This window comes from Emydura macquarii, unplaced genomic scaffold (assembly GCF_026122565.2).
Source record: "Emydura macquarii macquarii isolate MOO-44397 ecotype Brisbane River unplaced genomic scaffold, CSIRO-AGI_Emac_v2 contig_1043, whole genome shotgun sequence".
In the NCBI taxonomy this organism is placed as follows: domain Eukaryota; kingdom Metazoa; phylum Chordata; order Testudines; family Chelidae; genus Emydura; species Emydura macquarii.
The window spans coordinates 18,921,658-18,945,114 of NW_027131180.1; the positions used below are offsets into that span (position 1 = coordinate 18,921,658).

The following is a 23,457-nucleotide window of genomic DNA, read 5'->3' on the forward strand; positions in this document are numbered from 1 at the left end:
GCCCTGGTTCCCCAAGAACACAGAGCTGCTAGGTAACAGTGAGCTAGGGACTTTAATGACGGATACCTCCTACACAGTTTTCTATAAGGAGAATGAGTTCCAGAGGGGTAGCCGTTTTAGTCTGTTTTTAGCAAAACAGGGAGAGTCCTGTGGCACCTTAAAGACTAACATATTTATTTGGGCATAAGCTTTCGTGGGCAGAAACCCACTTTGTCGGATGCATCTGAATTCCTGGATCAGTATTTTCACTGATTCTTGTAGATTTTTAATTGAGTCTTTGATCCCTCCATCTTCATTGCTGGGTCTCTGAGCTCCATGTTCCTGGATCCTTGGTACTATTGTTCCCCCCTCACCCCTCCATTTTTCCAACTTGTGGGTCTGCTTCAGTTTCCTGATTAATGCAATGTCTTCATCCAGCATCTGCAGTTTTGCACTCCAAAGCTGTATCTGGACATCCCTTTGTCCTGCATTAATAAAGAAATAATCTGGAACTAGGCCATCTTGTACCATTTGTGCCAGGAAAATAAATAAATTAATAAAAGAGCCCAGCTTCAGGAAATCCCATGCCAGTTTCTCCAGAACCTTTATTTTCCATTGTCTGAATTATAGAAATGGAGAAATGATCCTTGAGTATACTAGGAGAAACTCAAGGGTAACTAACAATTCCTCACATATATCCTTCCAGCCTGATTACACTTCCAAGATCCACTGATTCAAAAATCAGTAGGGAAATAGAATCCATCTAGGATTCAACATTTTTAAAGACAATAGAGCAGGAACAACCCCTTCCTGTAAGCAGCTGCACAGAAAGAATTCTAAACAACTAAGATGGAATCATACAATCTGGATTTGCAGCTGTCACAGCTGTAACATATCCCTTTCCAACTTCCCCTTTCCTTGAATTAAGACAGGGGTGGGGAACCTTTTTTCTGTCAAAGGCCTGATAGTGGCCCTGGCGGCGGGGGAGAATTCAGCGGCGGGGGGAATTCGGCCGTGGCGCAGTTTCACGGCGGCGGTGGGGTTCCGTGGGGGGCGGGGGACAGTGCCTGCCGCCGAAGTCCCCCCGCCGCCGAAAAGGGGCAAACGGCGGCAGGGTTTCGGCGGCGGACACTGCCCCCCCCACGGAACCCCGCCACTGCCGTGAAACCGCGCCGCCGCCGAATTCCCCGCCGCCGCCAGGGCCAGACCAAATGATTTCGCGGGCCTTATACGGCCCGCGGGCCGGACGTTCCCCACCCCTGAATTAGGACAATAATAGTTTCTCTGGCATTGGCCAATTAATGTAAAATCAACCACACAAGCTTCCTGGATCACCCTGCAACCATGCAACACTGTACACCTGGCAGGCTACCATATGCAACACCCTTTTAGAAATCTCTAGAGAGACTAAGGTCTAACAGGCAGGTAGGCTTGACAGTCATGGGGAAACAAACTCTAGGCACATGTGTAGGCCCAAAGTTTGATTCTGTTATACTAATTCTATATGAAATACCCTTATTCTTTTGTTACATGACAAACCATCACAGCAGTCTCTGTGGGGCTTTGCATTTTAAGTATATAGGGTGATCTGTTCACTATTAATAAATTTGTTTAAAACCACCATCTGTTTGTCTGAAACTAACACCTGGTCATTAATTATCCTGTTTCTAAAGTTACCAAAAACCATTCTGTGAAACTGTTGCTATTGTTAAAGTACATATGTTTTAAAATCACTGCTTAAAGTAACATCAGCAAATGTTCTAAAATAAAAAAATTCAATGTTAAATAAAAATGTTTTGTAACAATAATAAATGTTTTAAATAAAAAAAATGTTATTGTTTCTAAAAAAAACCACTTGTGTCTTCCAATTACAAGTTTTAAATAAATGTTAAAAAATTAGGGTATAAATAAATAAATAAGTAATGTGTGTGTGTAAAACCAAAAAGTAACAGAAAAAGGAGCCAACCTCAAATGTTCAAAAAAATAAAAATAACAACTTTTACAACCCAGATGGCTGAAGACTGCCCACCCTGATGACCCTGGGATCTACCTCAAAAAACAAAAACAAAATAAACTATAAAAAATAACAACAATGGTCATGCTTGCAAAACATGGGTGATTAATAATCACACCAGAATGCAGATGCAACATGACAAAGCAAAAGCCATAAAGTGGCATAAGAGCTTACCCCTATAAAAAGGGGACAAAAAATAAGGACTTTGGGTTTGGTTCTACAATCATCCTCCAGGAGCATCGATGCATGCCGACACCCCCGCTCCCTCCCTCATGCTTAGCCACCTGGCCAGTGGACTAACACAAGCAACTGAGGCTGGTAACTATACTCCATCTTTGTAAAACTTTGTGTGTGTATGTGTGTGTGTATTTACGTAGGCAGTTGCTTTTTAAAATTTTTGTATTCACAATAAACATGGTGTATTGCCTTGTCCCCCTAAATAAAATCCTGCTGTTTATTTTATAAATATAACACAGGGATAACAATTTGGGGAATATGCCTGTATTATTTATGAATTCTGAGTGAAAATATAAACTTTCCGTATGTATCTTTACCAAGCTGTAACCTCCATTTTGAGTGTGGGTGGGAGATATTTTCTCTGTGCTTGACCACTGAAATATAATAGTTCAAGACAAAAGGCTGGCCCCGGCCTAGAGGAGCAAATTTAGCAGGGGAGAGGTGGCCTAGCAATAAGATTATCCATTAGGACTGACCACGATGTCACTTGGCAAAGGATTTGGAAAGTTATAAAGGGATAGGTGCCAATCTGTTTGTTTTCTTTGGCTGTTTTTCACCAGCTCAAGCGAAGAGGAACTGAATGTCGGAGCCTGATAAGGGTGTGGGAACTCTGCCATCCTGAATATAGACGTTCCTCCAAGAACTCCCCAAGGAAAAGGTGAGCTAGTTAAATATATGACAGTTAAGATGTTTGTTGTTTTCTTAGAGATCTGTACTTATTCTCTTGGGCTTTATTTCTTAAATAAAGAGCAATGGTTTTGGAATTCTGTGCAAAGTGTTCATGCATTATACGCTATACCTACCACGTGCCCCTTAAAGAGGTAATCCAGAAAGCTTAACCCATTGGGTAGAGTTCTGGGAGAGGGTATACTTAAGCTATGGGGGTATGCTGCAGGTCAGCACTGGCCCTCAAGGCATACGGCAGGAGGGCTGCAGGGCCTCATTTCCATGAAAGGCTAACAGACCGAGAGTGGATTTGTGACAGATAGGACAAGGGAGGAAACAGTGCTTCAGCCTACTGAGACCCAGGGAAGCTTAGAGCACAAAGGGGAGTCAGTGTCTGGAGCCCCGTGCAACAGTCTGGTGAGCTGTCAGCATGGGGAGCCTGGCCAGATGTGTGATGCATGGACCCCAGTTGGAATGTAAGTACCCTGTGTTGGTATTCAGCTTAGTTTAATTCTTAAATCTCCATTTAATTCTTTGTTGCAGAATTGTTTTCCTGTTGGGTGAAGCAGTCTTGAGGAGATAGGGAGCATGGGCTTGATTCTCTGTGGCCTGTGTCACAGTTCAGGGCAACTGTATCTGTACTCTCCCTCTATGGTACACTAAAGGCAGGCACCTGCTCTCAGCATTGTGAGGTATCCAACGTTACAGGGCAGACAGTGAGGCACAGCTCCTCACTAGTCTGGATTGCACCCTGGAATGTGACACCCTGCACAGTCAGCTATGCCTGCACAAAATTGAATGCAGTGTGGATGTAGCCAGTCAGAAAATGGGGGGAGGGGATATCCCCAGTGGAAAATTTTGATGAAATCAGAAAGTCATTTTCATTGACATTTTACATGGGAAAATGTTGAGTTTTTGACAAAACAAAAACATTTTTTTTAAATAAAAAGTCAATTCTAAAATGCCACCATGGTGACTCGTGCTCCCATTCTCCTCTGTGGCCTTGGGTCCCTGCTCAGATTACATTTTCTGTGATACACCATGGTCTCTCCTCTTAATGAGGGGAGCTGGCACACCCTGGCAGTTGCGTGGCCACAGTGCATCATGAGAGATGATGTCCAGCTGGGGAGCTGGGTTCATAGAGGAGAATGGGAGCAGGTAGCCCCCAAACTACAACTCCCACGAAGCAGCAGCAGCAGCAGCATTTCTGAATGGGGTTTGAACTGTTGGTTTTTTCAACCAAAAAAAACAAAATTTTCTGCAAAAAAAGTTTCCAAAAAACATTTTTGATGGAAAATTTTCAGCCAGCCCTAAGTGCAGAGTATAAAACATTACCAGATCAGAATTCTTTCTTCCCTGACGACAGGCTGAATTCACAGAGCCCTGGACCTTGAATAAGTTATTTGCACCCTGAGGAAGTGGGTGTAAAGCATTACTATTCTGATCTGGTAACATTTTACACCTATTTAGGACTCATTTTGATCACATAAGGTGCAGGGCAGTGAAGTATCAGGCCACAAGAAATGGGACTGTTTTCTTTTCCTCCTTCTTTATATAGGAAATAGAGAGCATTATTGGGCAGGAGGCGATGGGGGATGGGGTGTTCCACTGAGATATAAATGCCCTGTCAATGTTTGCCTGTCAGGTCTTCTGGCTCTTCAGGTAAAAGGTATATATAGTTCTGCCATGTCTTATATAAACTTTATTAATATGGCTGTCATAGGGTAGCTGGCCCTTTAAAAGGAAATGGTCTCAGCCCACCCTTGTTGGGGAATTGTTTCAGTGTGTTTGTGAATAGTTCTGATGACTCCTGTAATAACAATAAGATGGCAACTAGGCCAGACCCCATATTGGATCTGATATCCAATATGGAGTCAGACACTGAGATGTCAAGGTGCAGCTGCTTGGCAGGATGCCAGCAATGCAAGTCTGCTCAGAGACAGGGGAAAAAAGGCAGGAAGCCATAGTTAAAGTGCAGTGTGCATAATACCTGAGTGCTGTGTGCAAAAGACTGGTGCCGTGTGCAACGCCCAAGAAGTGGGAAAAATGCTAGTCAGTGATTGGCTGGCATGAGAGCAGACCGAATTGATTTAAGGCCGTCAGTGCCACAATTCAGGGCTGCCCGCCTTAGTGGCAGAGGGACTAGGGTGTTCCGTCTATTTGCGCGTGCGTCAAAGACCAGGACGAGAAGCCGCCGACTGCGGACCTGGAGCCGAAGCAGTCGACTGACCAGATCGAAACCAACACTCTTGGGAAGGAGCGAAGAACCAACCGTGAATATTGATAAGAGACTAAGGGATCCAAGGGTTGTGTTATGGGTAGTGGATCTGGGGTTTATCCCCGCAGTTATTCTTCACTTCAGTGGTTTTATATTTATAATTTGTCACCTTAATAAATTGTCATTTGGATTGAACACCAACGGAGTGATTTGCAGTCTATCCCCTGCTGATAGACCCGGAGGTCAGGGTAAACGAACTTCCCCCGTAACACCCTAGTGAGGAAAATGGTTCTGTGAGCCAATCAGGCCTCTGGGATAAATAAGGGGGAGGTGTGGGTAATGGGAGAGAGAAGGAAAGGCCCCAAGGAAGGAACCAAGACCTGGGAGTTGCTGCTCACTGGAGAGCAGAGGTAGTGGGGGCTAGCACCTCCTGCAGTGGAAATATTGGGGGGGGTGTTGATCTGAGTGTCTGCCCCTGCAATATTTCCTCTATATCTGAGAAGGGTATGATATGGGGCAGCTTGGGCCCTGCTCTTCCTCTAGCCCAGCTTGGAAGAGAAGAGCCACCTGGTTTCAAGGGCTAGATCCAGGCTGGCTGAGTGGAATCACATAATTCGGGTCAGGGTGAGGAATCTCCCCTCCAGAGCAGGAGCCACTGCCAGTTGTGTAAAAGCAGCAGCTTGGACAGAGAGCTGGGTCGATGGCTGCTTTGGGTGCCTGGTGTTGGGGGGCAGGGACACCATGCTGCTGCAGCCATTCTGACCACACCGCTTTCTCAGCCTGCCGTGCCTCTTCAGACCAAGATGCATGCCTGCCCTGCTGCTGCCAGAGTCCCTGACACTGCGTGAGTGCCCTCTGCACCCCGAGATCCTTGGCGCATACCCCCAGCCTCTAGCTTCAGCCTTCCATTCAAAATGAGCTTCTGCTGCTTCTCGCAGGGAGCACCCCAAAAAGCCAAGGAGGAGCTGAGCGGGAGAGACTGAAAAGAGCCCAGGAAAGGCTAAAAGCCACATAGACCCAGGAAGGAGAGTTGTGGGACTCCTGAACCAGAGAGACGAAGGGCTGGGACTATAGGGCCAAAGGGTCTGTAGTTGGTAAAAGAAGGAATAAATAAGATCCCATGAAAGGGAATGTTATTGTGAAGATTCAGGTCTTAGCGTTAATTACTGCAAGGAACCTGAGGGCAGGGTGCCTGCAGGGCCATCCCAGACCAAGAGGGGGGCACTGTGGGGCCACACACACCCACAATGGCCAAGACATAATTAAATATCAGACACAGCTGAAAAGCACTATTTAGGTACAAAGCAATTAAGAAAAACAGTGTACTTACTTGTTGACATCTGTCACATTCTTTTTCACTTCTAATTTTAATTCTTTTGGCTTGTATTCTCCTACATCATTACATTATTTCTTTATATGATGATTTAATACAGTTAGTTGAGTTTTCAGCTAAACAAAAATTACATAACTCTCCACTAGGGTGAAAGGAGAGGATTCTAAATCAATGGTTCTCAACCTGTCCAGACCTCTGTACCCCTTTCAGGACACTGATTTGTCTTGTGTACCCTGGTTTCACCTCACTTAAAAACCATTTGCTTACAATCAGACATAAAAATACAAAAGTGTCACAGCACATTATCACTGAAAAATTGCTTACTTTCTCATTTTTACCATATAATTATAAAACAAATTGCAACCCCCCAGGTTGAGAAACACTGATATAGTATATACAGTAGTATAAAAAAATCATTGACTGTATGAAATTTTAGTTTGTACTGACTTTGCTAGTACTTTTCATGTTGCCTGTTGTAAAACTGGGCAAATATACAGATGAGTTGATGTACCCCCTAGAAGACCTCTGTCTATCCCCAAGGGTACATGTACCCCTGATTGAGAACCACTGTTCTAAATTATAGCTTCTATATTGTTTTGGTATGAGAATATAGAATTTATACTTCCAAAACTAAGAGACCAAGAAGAATGTACAAGCTGAATGTATCTTTGAAATGTACACTGTTAGTCAAATGTGTTCGCTGAGGGAAACAAGATTTAAAACTTAACTCAATGGCATTTCTCTGTTTGTTTATAGGACTGGACCATATGGGCATGTCTACAGTGCAGTTAGACACCCACAGCTGGCCTATGGCAGCTGACTTGGGCTCGTGGAGGGGTCTCAGGCTGTGGGACTGTAAAATTGCTGTATAGATGTTCAGGCTCAAACATCTACACAACAATTTTACAGCCCCACGATGTGAGTCCAAGTCAGCTGACATCGGCCAGCCAGGGGTATTTAATTGCAGTGTAAACATACCATAGATTTCCCCAGAGCAAAGATTCTGCTACCAGATCTTCTTAATTGATACACCAAAGTGGCTTACATCAACTATGGGGTTGATGTAGGGCTATTAACAATACAAATGGAGAGGTAATTAATAAGAAAATATTAATGACCGTATACTTAGCAAAGATCATAGACAGAGTGTAAAGGAAAAGGCTATTACAAACACCAAAGAAGATGCATTTTAATTAAATGTCAATATGCTGAGTAACTGGAGGAAAAAAAGGAAATTAGATTATTTTGTATGTGAAATTGATTATTCAGAACCCTATAACATAATCAGAGATCACTGTAATAAGATGTAATTATACTTTCATCTGTTAACGAACAAGTGAGATTATTAGCCAAAGGGTGAGCAGAGAATACCTTGTAGCATTAATCCTGTTTTTATAAACTTTAAAAGCATGGTAAGTATTATTCTAGTTTTACAGACAAGGAAATCAAGGCTCAAAGAGATTAATTGACTTGTCCAGGTTCAAAATGGCTGGGGTTAAAAGCCAGGCCTGCTGATTCCCAATCAATGTAACCACAACACCATGAAGGATAGATGTGGTCTCGGGAGAAAATGGTGGTTATTGAATCCAACTCTATGTTTTATTTCTAGATCTCCTAGGAAAGGGTACTCCGGAGTTCCCCTCTCTTTTCAATGATACGAAGGTCTGTCCAATTTATAAAAGGATGGTTTATGCGGTTTAAAGCAGAGAAATGTGAATCAGGAGACCTGATTTATTTATTTCTTATTCACCTTCTGCTGTAGCACTTAAGGCAAGTCATTTCACCTCTCTGTGCTTCCATTTCTCCATCTGTACAATGAAAATAATTTAGAGGTATTTTGAGGCTTAATTCACTAGTTATTATAACATGTGAGATTAGTTCCCCTCTTTAATTATCCTAATGTCAGTTAAATATTTCCATGTCCTTCTGGGATCATCAGTATAACTGGAGAAAAACATGCATTCTTTGCTATGTTTGGCTTAATTCCCTAAATTTTCAACTATGCTATTTTTTTAACGTTATCCCTAACTTTAAGTTTCGCTTGCAAGGTATATCTACAGCCTTCTGAAGTGACAGTGGGTTGTTTTCATTTCCAGGTGGGCTCTGTTAAGTGAAACACAACTGGTTTTTTTTTGTTTGTTTGTTTGTTTGTTTTTTTAAGAAAGATTTGTTTCTATCTTCTGTGTAATGTGACTAATGAAATTACCTGTACTAAAAGGTACCATGATTGTATCTAGAGATCTGAAAGGGTACTACTACCACTGCTCCCAGCTGCTGCCACCATTTCAGGCTCATGGGGAATTAGGTACGACTGGACAGCTCTGAGCTGAGATTTATTTCCCAGGGACTTTCCTACTTCAGCAATCAGTTAGGAGGGGAGGAGCCATACCCTTTCTCCTACTTCCCCTTTGAGCTCCGTTCCTCATCCCCTACCTTTTATACTAGACCCAGAGTAGCCATGTGAAAGGCAAGAACCTGTTACCCCAGGCTGCAAGGCCCTTTATTTGTCACAGCCCACCGTATGGTGCATATTTTTTTGAAAAAGTAGTTACTGTGTTTGTATCTGCCATACCTGATATTCCAAGATAGGGAGAGACATCCTTATCTTTCAAGGCCCTCTGTCAACCTCTTGAAACACAAATAAATTTAACAGGCATATCACTTTCATCATGGATACCTTTTCTGTATTAGTAAAAATGCGAAGGATAAGTGAAAAATGTTGACTTTGACTCTAAGGGGTTGCCAGTCTGGAATGGTTGAGAAACCCTAGAATAGATCAACTGCAGCTGACTAAAGAGGAAGATTACTAGATGCTTGTACTAAGGAAACTGTTTAAAAAGTCCAGTTGTCTCCATTGAATTCATCCTAAAGTTTAATCAGAAGAAACTCTTAAAGTAAATAAATGTCATGAAAGATGGTTAACCAAAATAGGATTCTGTAGTTTACTGGTATGATTTTACATCATTTGTTTCCTAACACAAAGGAAATTCCAATATAACTTCCCTCTCTAAATGAAACTAAAGGAAAACACAGGCATTGGGATAGAAAGCATTGTTTCAAATCCAGTGAAATCAGTGGCTCTCACACTTACACACTGGGAGGAGCAGAGAAAAGGGATTAATTCCAGAAACAATGTAAACAGATAACTCTACTTCAATCAGTGTTGCAGAAGAAGGGATGCTGCAACTAAGCCATCTGTAAACAACTCAAAGAGAGAAGATAAGGAGGGGGCATACGGCTGTTTAAAGACACATTTGGGCTCCAAATTCTAACAAAGTCTATCTGTTTATTTCGGGCCTTGTCTACACTGAGGATGTGCCACAGCTGCAATCATCACTGCCCATATCTTATAACTATACAAGTCTAAACCTTTAGCAAAGACAGGCAAAACCACTATAACCTACTGTTTGTACCAACCCCACATACTGCCCACTTGATACTGAGGGATACTGTCTACTGTAGCCATTTTCCATCTGCTGATGGCTGGCCACCAATGGCTGTAACTAAGGCAAATTCCACTGTAGAGAAGGGGCTTGATTCGCTTCACTCACATTGGTGTAAATCAGAAGTCAGTCCACTGAAGGCAATGGAGATGTCCCAATGTACAATCAGTGTGAGATCAGAATCAAGCTTAGGATCTCTGATAGAACTTTAAAACTTAATCTAATAGCTTACTTTGTCTTGTAAAAGAAAGCCTCCACAGAAGTGTGCAATTCACCCCTTCACGATGCAGGACAACAGCATTAGGCTTAGTGCACCACTTAAGTTCTCAGGCCAGGGTTTTACTGGTGTATGGGCTATGTGCCGGTTCTCTGCAGAGAAGAGCTGGTTCATCCATGCTGGTTTAATCCCTCCTCATTAAGAAGGGAAAGGATTGAAAAAGCAATCAATGGATTTAAAAAATAACTTGAGTGCTTTTATTAGAACTGGCTGCAGCCAGGTGTCTCCCTTCTTAGTACAGTTACTGCTGCCTAAAGTGTTCCAGCCAACCACCCCAGAGACCATCTGCCACCACAGGTGCGCAGCCGAGGTTCCAAGAGAATGGGACAGAGGATTTTTGCCTTGCACCCATCAATACATTGTTGTCCTTGTTTGGAAATGTTGTAGGGGAGATTTTTCAAACTACACAAGAGGCAGTTGGGCATCCTGCTCCGACTGATTTTCAGAGGGAATTAGGCATAAAGCTGTCCTTTGTATATCTGAAAATCTTCCACCTTAAGGAACAAGAAAATTATGGCAAGACAGGTCAATGTTGAATATTAAAGATGGCAGGCGGAGGGGCAGGGGAATTGTTGGTGAGGAGTCTTCCTGAAGTAATCTACTTTAAAAAGAAAAAAGGCACCATATACAACTATGGTGGCAATTTAACCCAACCGAGTCTCTAACTTACTGTGACGTCTGTATTTTTCATGACTATGGTGCATGCTTCAATGTGGTTATTAATGGTGGGTTATTTGCTATGGAGTTAGATCAAAAGTCTACACAGAAACCAAGCAGGAAAGGTGAAACAATGGCCTAGATAATGAGCTTCCCAACAAACACAACATCCAGATTTATAGCTATGAAAAGGAAGTCCTCAGCCCTAGTCCTGGTGACATAATTGTTGAAAAGGAAGTCCTCAGCCCTAGTCCTGGTGACATAATTGTTTCCCACAGTTCAGAAGAGAGAGGCCAAAGGGAACATTAAACCATGAGAGATGTCGGGGGAATGAGAGAGTGGCCAGGAGTTGCCCCAGGGTAGCAGCAAAAGCTGACAGGCTAGCAAGGAAACACACGGACAGGGAAAGGCTGCTGTGATCAGGACAGTCTCTTTCACCCAGACACAGATAGGGGGGTTAGCTGGGCTGAAGGGGACTAACAAAAGCTGGTGAGCAAAGATGCAGATGTACTAGATCCAGGTATATAGTGCTTTTATTAGTTATCCTTGGCTCTACGTGCTTTTGGCACAAGGAATAAATAAGGCTTTGGTGTGAAGGCACTGTTTAATCAACTCTCTGGTCACAGGTCCCCGTAGTGAAAGGACTGACAGGTGCTAAATGCAGTTGGACCTGTTGGGGAAACAGAGGGCCTGTAGCCCAGACGGCTGGTTTCAACCCAGGGTGAAGTGCTAGAAGCCAGGCCTGTCGATCAAGAGCGACTAAAGGAGACCTAAGATGCAGTTCTCCTTGTAACTGTGACACGTACTATGGTTAAATTAATGCCTCTGTGGACAAACAGAAGGACTGACCTAAAATGTGTTTATTTAAACTATAGTACAAGGGAAACCACATTTATTTTAAAGGCCAGTTCAAAGATAAGTGACACAAAGTTTGTACACAGGGATTTTCTTTGGAGTTTTCAATGCAGAAGTGTTTTACCTCCTGATACAGTTTCAATGCATAACTATGGTTATTTACTGAGTGCCAATAGTGTGCTTGGCAGAGTACAAACATGGAGGAAGACACAGTCCCTGCCCCAAGGCGCTTACAATCTAAAATTAGAGATAGACAGTACTGTTTGAACATTTAAAGCTAAGTCTGAGATCTTGTCAGCCAGAATTAAGATGATCCATTTTAACAAAAGACCAGAATACCAAATATATATATAATATAGGGCAGAGTGGTGTCTTGTGTTTTGGGTATATATGTCTATACATGTGTTGGGGCAAAAGGCAATGGTGGATTGTTGGGGGGAAGAGGTGGTCTGTATTTTTTCTGGTGCTGCACAGGCTTGTGCTTCCTGGAGAGGAAAAAAGCAAAGAAAGAAAGAAAATTAGCACAGCCCTAGAATTTCACATGTAAAGCACTGTACAACAGTAGGACACATTAATTCCCAAGCAGTGAAGAAACCCAGTGCTGAGATGGGGATAGAGTGGAAGGTGGTAAGGCTGCCTCCTCATCCCTCACAAAGTAGTGCTGAGACACTTGCCTCCATCCTGGCAACTATCATCTGCTGTGTCCTGTGGATGGAAGCCCAGCAACAGAAGTCACTGGGAATTCCATTAACTTCAGTGGACTTTGGATCAGCTGCTGCCTGTACTGCAGAGAGACTGAGAAACCTGCCCCACCAGGGGACAAACTGCTAGAAACGCTGTTTCCCATTCCCCCGACAAGTGTTTCCCAGTTAGGAGCTGATCTGGCCTTTAATCACCCTTGCCTCTTTGAGAAGAAAAAAAAAACAAAGAAAATCTGAGAAATTAAATACAAAAACATACTTTGATGTAACACTAAATCAAAAACCAGACATCTGGTCATGGAAGAATTAAGAGGCCCTATCCCTTCTCCCCTAACAGGTGTAAGTCAGGAGTAATCCTTTGAAGTCAATGGAGTTGCAGTGATGAAGAATATCATCATGGGCAAAATATCAATATGGGCAAAAAAAAAAAGGGAGAGAACTCACCCACATCATACATATTGAGTTTTATGATTTATTAGTTTATACTGCTCTGTCTATACCTTAATACAGAATGGACTCAGCCCTGTAGTTGTATATGCATTCAAAAATGCACATATAACTCCAGTAAGGGTTTCATGAATATTTCTGAGGGAAAAATGAAGCTCTATAGGTGCCATGTGAGTTATTACTGAGAATCTTAACCTTTACATTTCCAGACTTCAGTGTTTAAAGTTGGAACTTTATATTATTATTATTATTATGGAGATTTTTATTTTTTATATTAAAAAGTGCTTTGAATAGCACCGATTATCATTTTTACAAACCCTGTGTAGATTCCAGATGTACAGCAAGGAAAGAAAGTTCAATGTACTGGTGAATAGTACCCAAGTATGCAGCTACTGTACAGCAACTGTTTATTTATAGTAGGTAGCACAAGTCTATCAGATCACTATGACTTTGATCCATTGGCAAAATATCAATATGGGCAAAAAAAAATCTGGGAAGAATCAAACCAATAAAAAAAATTATCCAGAACACAGTATGCAGCTTTATGTATTAAAATAATGATGAATGCCCCTAGGGACTAGCTATAAAAGGACACTTTGAACATATCCACAGGGCCAAAAAAAAAAAAGAGGGTGCTATTCTCTCTGTCTTCTGCTTGTTACCAGCCAAATCAGAGCAGTGATAATGGCAGCCCTCAATGGATGTGAACATCTTTCCCTTCTAGTAAGGAAGTGAGTCCCCTATGATGACATCATTACATGGTTGAGGTCATAACGAGGGGTGGAAAGGGTAAGTGTTGGTCCCAGAAATAATGAGTATGGAAACCCCCAACACTCTTTCTATATTTTCTTTAGGGATAAGGAGAGGGGTTACGTAGAAGGGTCTGATGCTTGGATTCCTACCTTGCTCCTATTGCAAAAGTAAATATGAAAAACAGCCATCTGTTAAATTTAAAGGGGCACTGTCCCCTTATAATCTAGTTTAAAAAGGAGTTGAAAAGTAGCTCCACACACTAAATCTGCTTTGAGGCCTCCTGCTGTTCTTTTGATTTTACAAATCACTCTTCCTGTTTAAATACATATAGTTTTCTCACCCAAGGCTGTCTAAAAGACTCATGAAAACAGGGAAAAGTGACTAACTATACAGGGGGGCAGGAGGAACAGTAAATTGACTATATGCAAAGTGCTGTCACATGTACAAAGTGAACCAACATGAAAAATATTCTTTTGTCTGTAATCTCAGTTCTAGTCACCTCAGGTATTACTTGTAACAATAGCAGGTGACATGTCAGACAGAATCAGGATTTTCAATTATATGAGAGTTCTTTAAGTTTGTTTAAAAACTAAGGCCAAGCTGCCTTCATAATTACCTGGAAAAACTTTTGAAGAAAAAAAATGCCATAAAAAGGTACTAAGACTCTTCCTCCTGTTCTTCTTCTTCTCCCTTGTTTGTGGAACAGGGATACAGCAGGGGATCACAGGACAGTTGAAAGAAAAATGAACAGTCTTGAAATACAGATCCCTAAATTTGTTATGTTTCTAGCAGATGTCACATTCATTAGCGTATAAAACAAAAACAGAACAGAGACATTTCATGCAGGGTTACAGGCAAGCTTTGGGGTATAAAAATCCCTTTTGCAGAACAGTTGGGGGAAAAAAGATACATCTAAGATGTAAATAGATGCTAGGGATTAGATTTTGTATATACCTATATGTAAATAGGATAAGCATCTGGCATTTTGGATTAAACCTTATTCTACAGCAATGAAAAAGTCACTATGCATGCCCCAGAAACTAGGTGATGGCACAGCCTGAAGTCATTCAGAGCCAGATAAGAAGTCTGTGTTTCCATTTCCAACATGTTCTTTGCTTTTTGACATATAGAAGGAATGTCAAAAGTGAAAAAGAAAAAAAAAACCTTTCTAAGGAGCATCAGCCAGTCAAAGAAGCTATTATCTGAAAGTTGCCATTTACATACACACAGGCTGTATCCACTGTGGTGTGTCCACACTATAATAAAAGACCTGTGGCACAGCTGTGGCTGGCCTGGGTAAGCTGACTTGAGCCCAGGCTGGAGGGCTATAAAATCTGGCGTTTGGGATCAGGCTGATGTGTGGGCTCTGAGACCCCATGAAGGAGGAGAGTCTCAGAGCTTGGGCTCCAGCCCACCCTGAATGTCTACACTGAAATTTTATAGCCCCATGAGCCCAAGTCAGCTGACCCGGGATCTGAGACTTGGTTCTGTGGGTTTTTTAATCACAGTGTCATCATACGCCCTGTTTACTCTGTCTTCTGCTGCATAGCAAGTGAAACTTTAAAAAGCAGTTCTACTCTGAAAGTGACTAAAAATGGCATTATAATGTTCTCTCTTTAGTGTCTTTTAGTGACTTCAGGATCAAATCTGCTGCTTTTGCAAGTAAAAAGTACTGCTAACTGCCGCACCTACAAATTGAGCCAGGATTGTGAAAAATCAAGGTGGATTCTTTCAGGATTGTACATAACTAACCATTAAAGATTTAGCAACTAGACTTCAGTTTTTCTCTATCACTTACGTTCACTTTACCATCTAAAACCAGTTTGTGTTATTTTTTGTCCCTGTAGGCATTGCAAAGCCAGTGTGTTAGAAACTGGTTTAACTGGGACATTGTTCAAATAGGATTCCATATTGCAGCCCGAGCCTCAGACTGAGGTCTGATGTTAAAATTCAGAAAGACAAACAGTATACTACAGTAGCAGCTTGTGACTCCAGTCAGGATCAGGGCCCTATTGTGCTAGATGCTGCACAAAACACATACAAAGTCACAGTCCTTGCCCCAAAGACCTTACAATTCAAAAGGACAACAAAGAGATAAAAGTTAGGGAAAAGTAATACAACATCCAAGCAAAATGGGCAGGGTGATCGTAGGCCTTGTTCATTTCACACATGGTGGGAAATGGGGCTTTAAAAAAGGTACCAGGAAAAGGAGGGAGAGGTTGATGTTCATGGTGTGAGGGAAGAAAGCAGGAAAGAAAGAGAAGGTGGGAGTCTAGAGAGGAGAGAGGCAACGCTTGGGGTAGGCCAGTGAATAGAGCAGCATTCATAGTCTACAGAAATCCCAGTGTAGCTGTTCCTTGTGACAAGCAGAAGGTCAAGTACATGAGGGTTGTTTCTGCTGCGGCAGCTACGTAGATGACTTTCAGTGCTGCTGTTCCTGGCCACGAGTGAGTGAGGGGTGGAGCTGCTGAAGCCCAATGGCTCAGTGCATCTGTTGACAGCTCCAGTGATGTGTGTGGCAAGGAAGGTTGTCAGACACTGCACTTATCCCTCCTAGTTCCTGAGGGTGCTGCTGATGTACAGGGGGTGTTTTTCCAGGGCTTTCAGGCCTGCAGTTGGCCTCCTCAACAGCTCACCCTCACTGGCCTTTGCTACCTAGGTGTGGAGCTTTTGAGAACCAGTATCCTGGAGCAGCTGCCAGCAAGGAGTGAGTGGGAAGAGCTGGCAGGCCCTACATTTATCCCATTTGTAGCTAGTTCCTGGTCTTGCTGTTGTAGTTTTCGTTGTGGAGAGGCCTTCCAGAATCTGGGCCCTTCCATACACTCCTTAACTGAGACAGAGCCACAGCTTATTGTATCATCTGTCATATGTTTCTTGGCAGAGATCAATATGTCTTCACCTAGCCAGGACTCCATTAGAATGTTTCCACAAGACTTGTGTTGTCTGATAATCACCAGCACAATTAAACAGGCTGGATTATGTTCTACACTGAGGTTTCCTTTTTAAATTGTTTGAAACAAAACAGTGAATGGAGCTAAAATGTCAATACAAAGTTCATAACGGTGTATTAATTTAGGAGTGAAATATAAAACCACAGCACTGTAACTGGTTTGAAAGAGCAGAAGTTGGTCAACATCAGTAAACTGAAACTCCAACTGGGACCTGACTACAGTTCAGGCAATGCAACCAGATGGTTGCAAGTTACAGTGGGCACTGATAGAAAGGTCACCCTTTCAGTACATAACACATTGACAGCTTCTAAATTAACTGTAACCAATTAGGGAAAAGACCTGGGCATGGTGAATACATGAAAACTCAGTGAAAACATCTGCTCAATGGCCAGATATGATAAAATAAGCAAACAAAATAGGTTAGATTGTAGAATGAAGAGAGAATAATTATGGAACTAGTGTAATATTATATACATTGATGCTACATGCCCACCTTAAAGATGAACATCTACCTCTCTTAAGTACTTATACTTCCTCCATTACCATAGTACCGGAGCATCTGATAATCATTATATCCTCACACGATCCCTGTGAGGTAGGGAAGTGCTATGGCCCCTGCTTTATAGATAGGTAACCATACAGTATCTAAGTGACTTGTCCAGTGTCATATAGGAAGTCGATGGCAGACCAGGAAATTGAAGCCAGGTCTCTTCAGTCCTGGGCTCATACCCTAGCTACTATGCCACCCTTCCTTTCTTCAGTTTTGGTTACCCTCTCTTACAAAAAATATAGCAGAAATAGAAATGGTGACCTTCTAGGAGCAAGCAGAAGTTCCCAAGTTTGATGGGATTTGGAGTACTGTAGGATAGTTGTTTGGGGAGATATTTTCTTTATTTTGTACTCCTTGAAGGAACATTTGAACACTGCTGGAGTCTGGTGGGTGAAACATGCTCTATAAGAGAACTCATAAGAAAAATCAGCTTTATGCCATAACCATAAAAAGATCACTTTAAACACATTATTTTCCCCCATACCCTGCACTTATACTGGCCAAAAGACAATGTTTTCCACACAGGACTCAAACCTATCCTGTAAGAAATGAAGACCAGCAAGATGTTAGCTTTATAGAAATAGCATTACATTATGTCATTACAAAGCCTCTCATATGCAGCTGCTTAATACATTTTAAGATTTCAACAACTTGTTCCAGCATTCTGTTCTCATTTGAAAAACATTAGACTAGAATGCCAGCCAGAACAGCAAGTAACTCAATCCAGCCAAGGGCTGTTCTACAACCTTACCCAGGGCTTCCCCTAAGGTTTTAGGAAAGAGGTATTTAATGGCCTTCATGTGCAGCTGAAAGTGAGTGAAGCTTGGAAAATGAACAGATGCAACTGAAGGATGAAATTCAGGCCTGTGCTGAGAGCTGGCCCAAGGACTAGGCATCACCTAAATCCCACTAGAGCCCTATTTTGAGGGTTTAAATGGAAATGTAATGGGTGCCTAAGCCTTATGCATGGGATTGCATCTGATTCTTAATAATTTAGAATAAGTGAAGAGTGGGAAGAGGTTTGCCGAGACAGGTACATCCTTTGGGAAAACCCTGAAATCAGAGGAATAAAACTTCTGTCTTCATCTTTATGGTCTGTTGCTGGCAAAGAGGTGAAACATCTGTGACTGCCATTCAAAAAGGATAGATTCAGTTCAGCATAAGGTTTCTGCGATCTTTTGAGCCACACAAGCTACAGAAGAGTCTGGGAGCAGAAGCAACAGTAGGTTCATCTATTCAGAAGAAAGATCACCCTGCAGCAGAAAGACATGCTCCAACTCAAACAGCTACAGTCAGGCAGAGTAGTGGGTGGAGGAGAAAAGGAGGGCATGTGGAAAATCATCTCCCTGTCTCCATATACATTGGCAGTCTGTGCCCATTCACTCAGGGGAATTGGACCAGGCCAGTAACTTAAAACACCTAACCAAGGAGGAAGAGGTTCCCTTCTTCCACAAACATAACATAACCATCTCCACCATTTTGGGACTGCAGCATATCCACACACAGCACTCTATCTGGTTGTTGCTGTCCCAGACCGTTGAAGGATAGCTGTATAGTTCCCAGCAAATTTCTATCCATTAGTATCTTTCTGAAGTTAGCAAATTAGAGCAGGACCCGAATGATGTCTTTTACAAATATTATTCCATTGGGGCTCTGCTGGAACTCAAATGATTTCTTCCAGGAATTGTTTTCATAGCTGGTTCTGTCCTTTGCGTGCATCTGTATGAGGGCGATCATGCTCCACCACCTCACGTGATACAGGCAGAAAAAAGCAATAGACGAGCTCTCCCAGTACCTCTGTGCTTCATGTCTTGATATCTGTCACAATGAGCAACTTTACAGCTGACCAATGTGTGCTGCATGAGGCAAGCCCCTTGTTAATTTTTTTGCATTATGCCATGCTACTGAATGTTTTACTCTCTTCTGTGGTCTGTTTTCTATTTGAAAGAGCAGATTCTTTCTCTCAGGTTTCTTCCCTGTGATGGCCAGAATCAGATGATACCCACTCCTTTCCTCCCTGTCATGTACATGGCAATGGTCCCTAAAAAGCATCTATTGGTCAATCAAAAGAGGAACAATATCCAGTGGCACATCACTGTAAGTTTAAGGCTAAGCATTTATTGTGGAGAGCAAACAGCTTTGTTGAGTGAGTGTGTCTGCAATTTCAGTGTCATTAATGGTGATGAAGCTTTTCCTGTTTTTCTCCTGACAGGGTCTTAGAGGTGGGAAGGCTACTAAGGGAGGTCCTGGAGGACTCTGACAAGTCTAGCTCACATAAAGGTAAGTGGATGCTGAAGTTAAATATCAAACCACCATTTCCACCCCCCCCCCCCCCCCCGCCCAATGTTTCCCTTCCATTACTTTCTTTTGTGGAGATATCAGTGTCTTGTACAGACTTTGTCCACAGGAGTGGACACAGCCACAGTGTTTCCTTAATTCCTCCCCAATCATAAGTTATACATTGGGAAGTGGGGGAGGGGAGGAATCAAATTACTGCTTTCTGTTCATTCTATCTGTTTTTGCACAATATGGCTTGAGGGAGTCGGTCAGTTGAAGTCCTCCCTGGTTCTGCTGAAATGGGGGAAGGGCATTGGGAGTCACTGAATGCAGCAGAGGCACAGACTGGTTCATAAGAAGGTTTGGCACTGTCTTATGGCAATGGAATTTGGAGGACCAGCTGCATAGGGTCAGCTGCAACACCTATTGTTCCTGACCATAGTGGCATTGCACCAGTAAGTAATAAACTGGTGGAGATATTGTCCAGATTTGGGCCAAGGCATTGCACATGCAGTGGTACCAGCAATGCTTGTGCAACATGAGGAGCACTTTGGTATGTGGATAACAATGTTTTACAAGCACCGCAGGCGCCTGAACCATTGGTGGCAATAACTTCTCTCTAGTCTAGACAGTGTTTGAGCTTCTAGTTTCCTGATTATTCCTCATACTAGTGTTTGATTCATGGGGAGCGTAAAAAATGTGCATGTTTCTAAGTGGCAAGGGGAAGCTGTTAACTAAAAGACAGCTATTGTCAGTCAAGATTCAGAACCTAGCTCACCCATATTTACATGTTTCAAATGATTTTTTTGTGAATTTGAAGAAAAATGCACACAAAAGCCAGTTGTGGACATTTTTAGATATAGTGAGTTCCCCCCTGAGATTCACGCTGAGGGGTTTAAAGAGGAGAAGTCTGGATTTAATGAATTTAGCTCAGATGTGGATTAAACCCTCAACTCAGAGAAGAAAAGAGAAAATTACCTGTTGCTCTTCTGATGGCATTTCAGTAGAATTAGCGACTGCATCTACATTGTCTTCTGTGTGTGCTTCATTTTCTTCAGTTACTTCAGACTTTTCAGTCTCCTGACAATAAGGGAAAAGCACAGCAGAGAGAACATTAGGTAGCTACAGAGGGGGAAAGAGAGACAACAGATGTACAAAATTGATTGCTAATATGTGCTCTCATAAATTCACTGTTTAGAGCCACCAAGTAATCATTATACAGTTGCTTGCCTTTATTCATACATTGGGCCATCTGAGTTATTTCTTTCCAGGTAAGTGAACAGGCAGCTAGTACGGAGTTCTTCATTTTTAGTGTTGATGCAAGTTTAATCTGCGAGCTGTACGAGATCAAACTCATCCATACACAAACGATGGCTGTATCAGCGTACTCACTCCCCTTAAGACAAAAGAAGCCTCTTTCTTAAATGTGTGAATAGGATTTATTTGTCTGTTCATTTTTTTAAAAAACAACCTCATCTCTAGCTCTGCTGTTAGGAAAAAGGGCCACAATCCCTTTGAATTCAATCGAACTACTCAAATTCTTAAAGTTAAGCATGTGCTCAAAGGTTTTGTTGGACTGGGACTAAGAAGGAATAGAACACGCTGGATGACTGGAATGGGTGAAAGCGAACTTCTGAGAGTGAACAAAATACTCAGTTATTACTTCCACAGCTTTGTGCTCTTCACCAGAAACGTCACCGTTTGGAAGATTCAATGTCTCTTCAGCAGTTTTCACCTCCTGAACCAAGGAAAATGAACAATATGTGAGAACCTGAATGACTCTACAGAACAAAGTTGTAGAAAGAGCAAGCAACTGCTAAGAAAAAAGAATGTTTAAAGATCCCTACCAGTATCACACATTTTAGCAACTGACTCGGAACATCTTCACATTGATAGTATTGTTATTAAAAGGGCATTCCCAAAGCCGTTTGTTGGCTTAGTGTGCCCTTTATACTGCTGGCTTTTGGCCATGCAAACTAACAAAGGAATTCTAGAATGAAAATCATCTTTCTTAAAAAAGAATTCTACTATTATCAGATGTTTTATAAATTTGTTGAAATTCTCTTGCAAAATATTGTAATTCTCATTTTGCTTATGTGAATGATAATTCTCTTTAGAGAAACACTTTTTGTAGTGAATCATAAGATTAAAAGATATAGCTCTTATTGAACATAGACCTTTTTTAAAAAAAGTTTATGCCTTTAGATTTTTTACATCCTTATTGTCAATGGCATTAATGGCATTTTATAAATATTTAAAATATACACAAGAAATGAAGATAAAATAACCATAAAAATATACCACCATACAAAACTATCCCAAGCTAACAGGACACTTACCCAAAAGGAGTTATTAGGAGAATTAGACGGTTAGCAATATTTTACCGCCAAATATATACACACATACAGCTTCACTGCATGTGTACCAAGGGCAGAATTTAACTTTGTATGATGTGTGAAAGAAACTGAACCAAAAACATATGAATTATGAATATAGATAGCATTATTTCAATATGACTATTTCGAACCGAGTCATGACTCTACCACTGCAGAGCACTCCCAAATAATTTGCATTAATTTAAAATGAAGCAGTGTTCATGCAAACTAATGATTCTTTTTCCTGTCAATAAAGCACATCAGTAGGTTATACAGCTACCTTAAGGGTGCACATTTTCTCTTTTTCAATTTCACATTCAGAGATGCTTTAAAAGGAGAATTCTGCATTTGCTCAAGTATATGTGGGATTAAATCTCAAAATCAGCACAGCAAAAACGCAAAGGATTAAGGGATGAGTAACACATATGGGTCCAGATCCTCATCTGGTGTAAATCAGCATTACTCCATTGAATTCCTTGAACAACTGCAGAAAGAAATAGTCTAGCATGGAGCTATCTGCTTTCTGGAGTTCTAGGAGATGAAAGCTATGCTATACTTCTGCTAAAGAACAGTAGACAAGGATTAAACCCATTCTCTCCCCACAACAAATAACCCACTGTCAGTGTTCAAACCTGGTTAACTATTTAGAAGCCATGATGGTACAATACACTGCTTGCTAACTTAAAGTAACAGTCTTCTCATTAACAGCATGCCTCTTCCGTAACATTTGAGAAAAAAAATCAAAGGATCAGTCACTCTCTACTTCTGAATGCACAGAGCCACTGTTTTTAATTTGTCTCAAAATAAACATTCCCAGAAACAATCTCTTGCCTTCTTTGAAAAATGGGTTCCCTTTATTAAAATAGTAGCTGGAATATGCAAGAAATAGAAATATTTTTAAACCCAGGAGCATACTGGGGGATAAAGCTGTAAGAAGCCCTCAAACTAATCTGTACCCACTACAGATTAATATACCAAGTAGGCATTACATTGTGAGTGCTTTTCTGATTGCTGGTTCCATTGTCTTTACTTTATCTCTTCTAATTATTTCTTGAGAACCCATGTAAGTTGGGCAGGGAGTGGTAGATTGTTTTTAAGCTTACTCAGCAGCACAACAGTATTATCTTTCCATGCACATTAACAGAGACTGATAAAGAATGTTGAAAACAGAAATGCCACTCCCATTTTCTCCCAATTCAGCCAGATCTCTTGCATAGCCATTCAGTCTCTGATTATGCACATGGATAAAAGGGACGAGGGCATCAGGAAGATATCTCTCCACCCTGGGAACACCAGAGACTGAGGTAAGTGAGCCTAAATCACTAGAGTTACAACCTTTATTGATCATGGCTCAGATTCATATGCCAAAGCCCCACCACCTGCATTGGAGGTCTACTCCAAAGTCCATTAAAGTTAATGGAAAATCTGCCACTGACTTTTATGACCTTTGGATCAGGCTTAGAAGTACAGCCATCCCCTACCTTCAGGCCTGAAATGATACAGTCTTTTTTGTTTGGAAGTTAGGATTAAAATAGACTGGTTTTAAGATCAGGTGTTCCTTCAGTGCACATAAATAGATTAAAGAGCTTATAAACACACAAACTCCTTCTCTCCAGAGGGGTATAAAATTGTATTACTCATCCATGTTAAATGATACTGTAGGAGATGTAATAATGGTTTTGGAAGGCTAGAGATGTAGCAGCAGATTGAATTATTCCTGAGAT

At 41.6% G+C, this 23,457-nt stretch overlaps 1 protein-coding gene across 2 annotated transcripts in view; it reads right to left on the reverse strand.

Annotated features, from left to right (window-relative positions):
- Window positions 1-11,302: 11,302 nt before the first annotated feature.
- Window positions 11,303-23,457, reverse strand: part of SH3BGR (SH3 domain binding glutamate rich protein) — a 44,266-nt gene continuing 32,111 nt past the window's right edge. Inside the window, exons 4-7 of one of the 2 annotated variants that reach the window (XM_067545232.1) lie at window positions 21,022-21,096; window positions 20,337-20,438; window positions 14,197-14,270; window positions 11,303-12,164 (exon numbers count right to left, since the gene is read on the reverse strand). In XM_067545232.1, coding sequence (XP_067401333.1) covers window positions 14,238-14,270; window positions 20,337-20,438; window positions 21,022-21,096 — 210 coding nt within the window. In that variant the 3' untranslated portion in view covers window positions 11,303-12,164; window positions 14,197-14,237. The remainder of the gene's footprint in view (window positions 12,165-14,196; window positions 14,271-20,336; window positions 20,439-21,021; window positions 21,097-23,457) is intronic. The other variant, XM_067545233.1, reaches the window with a different exon arrangement.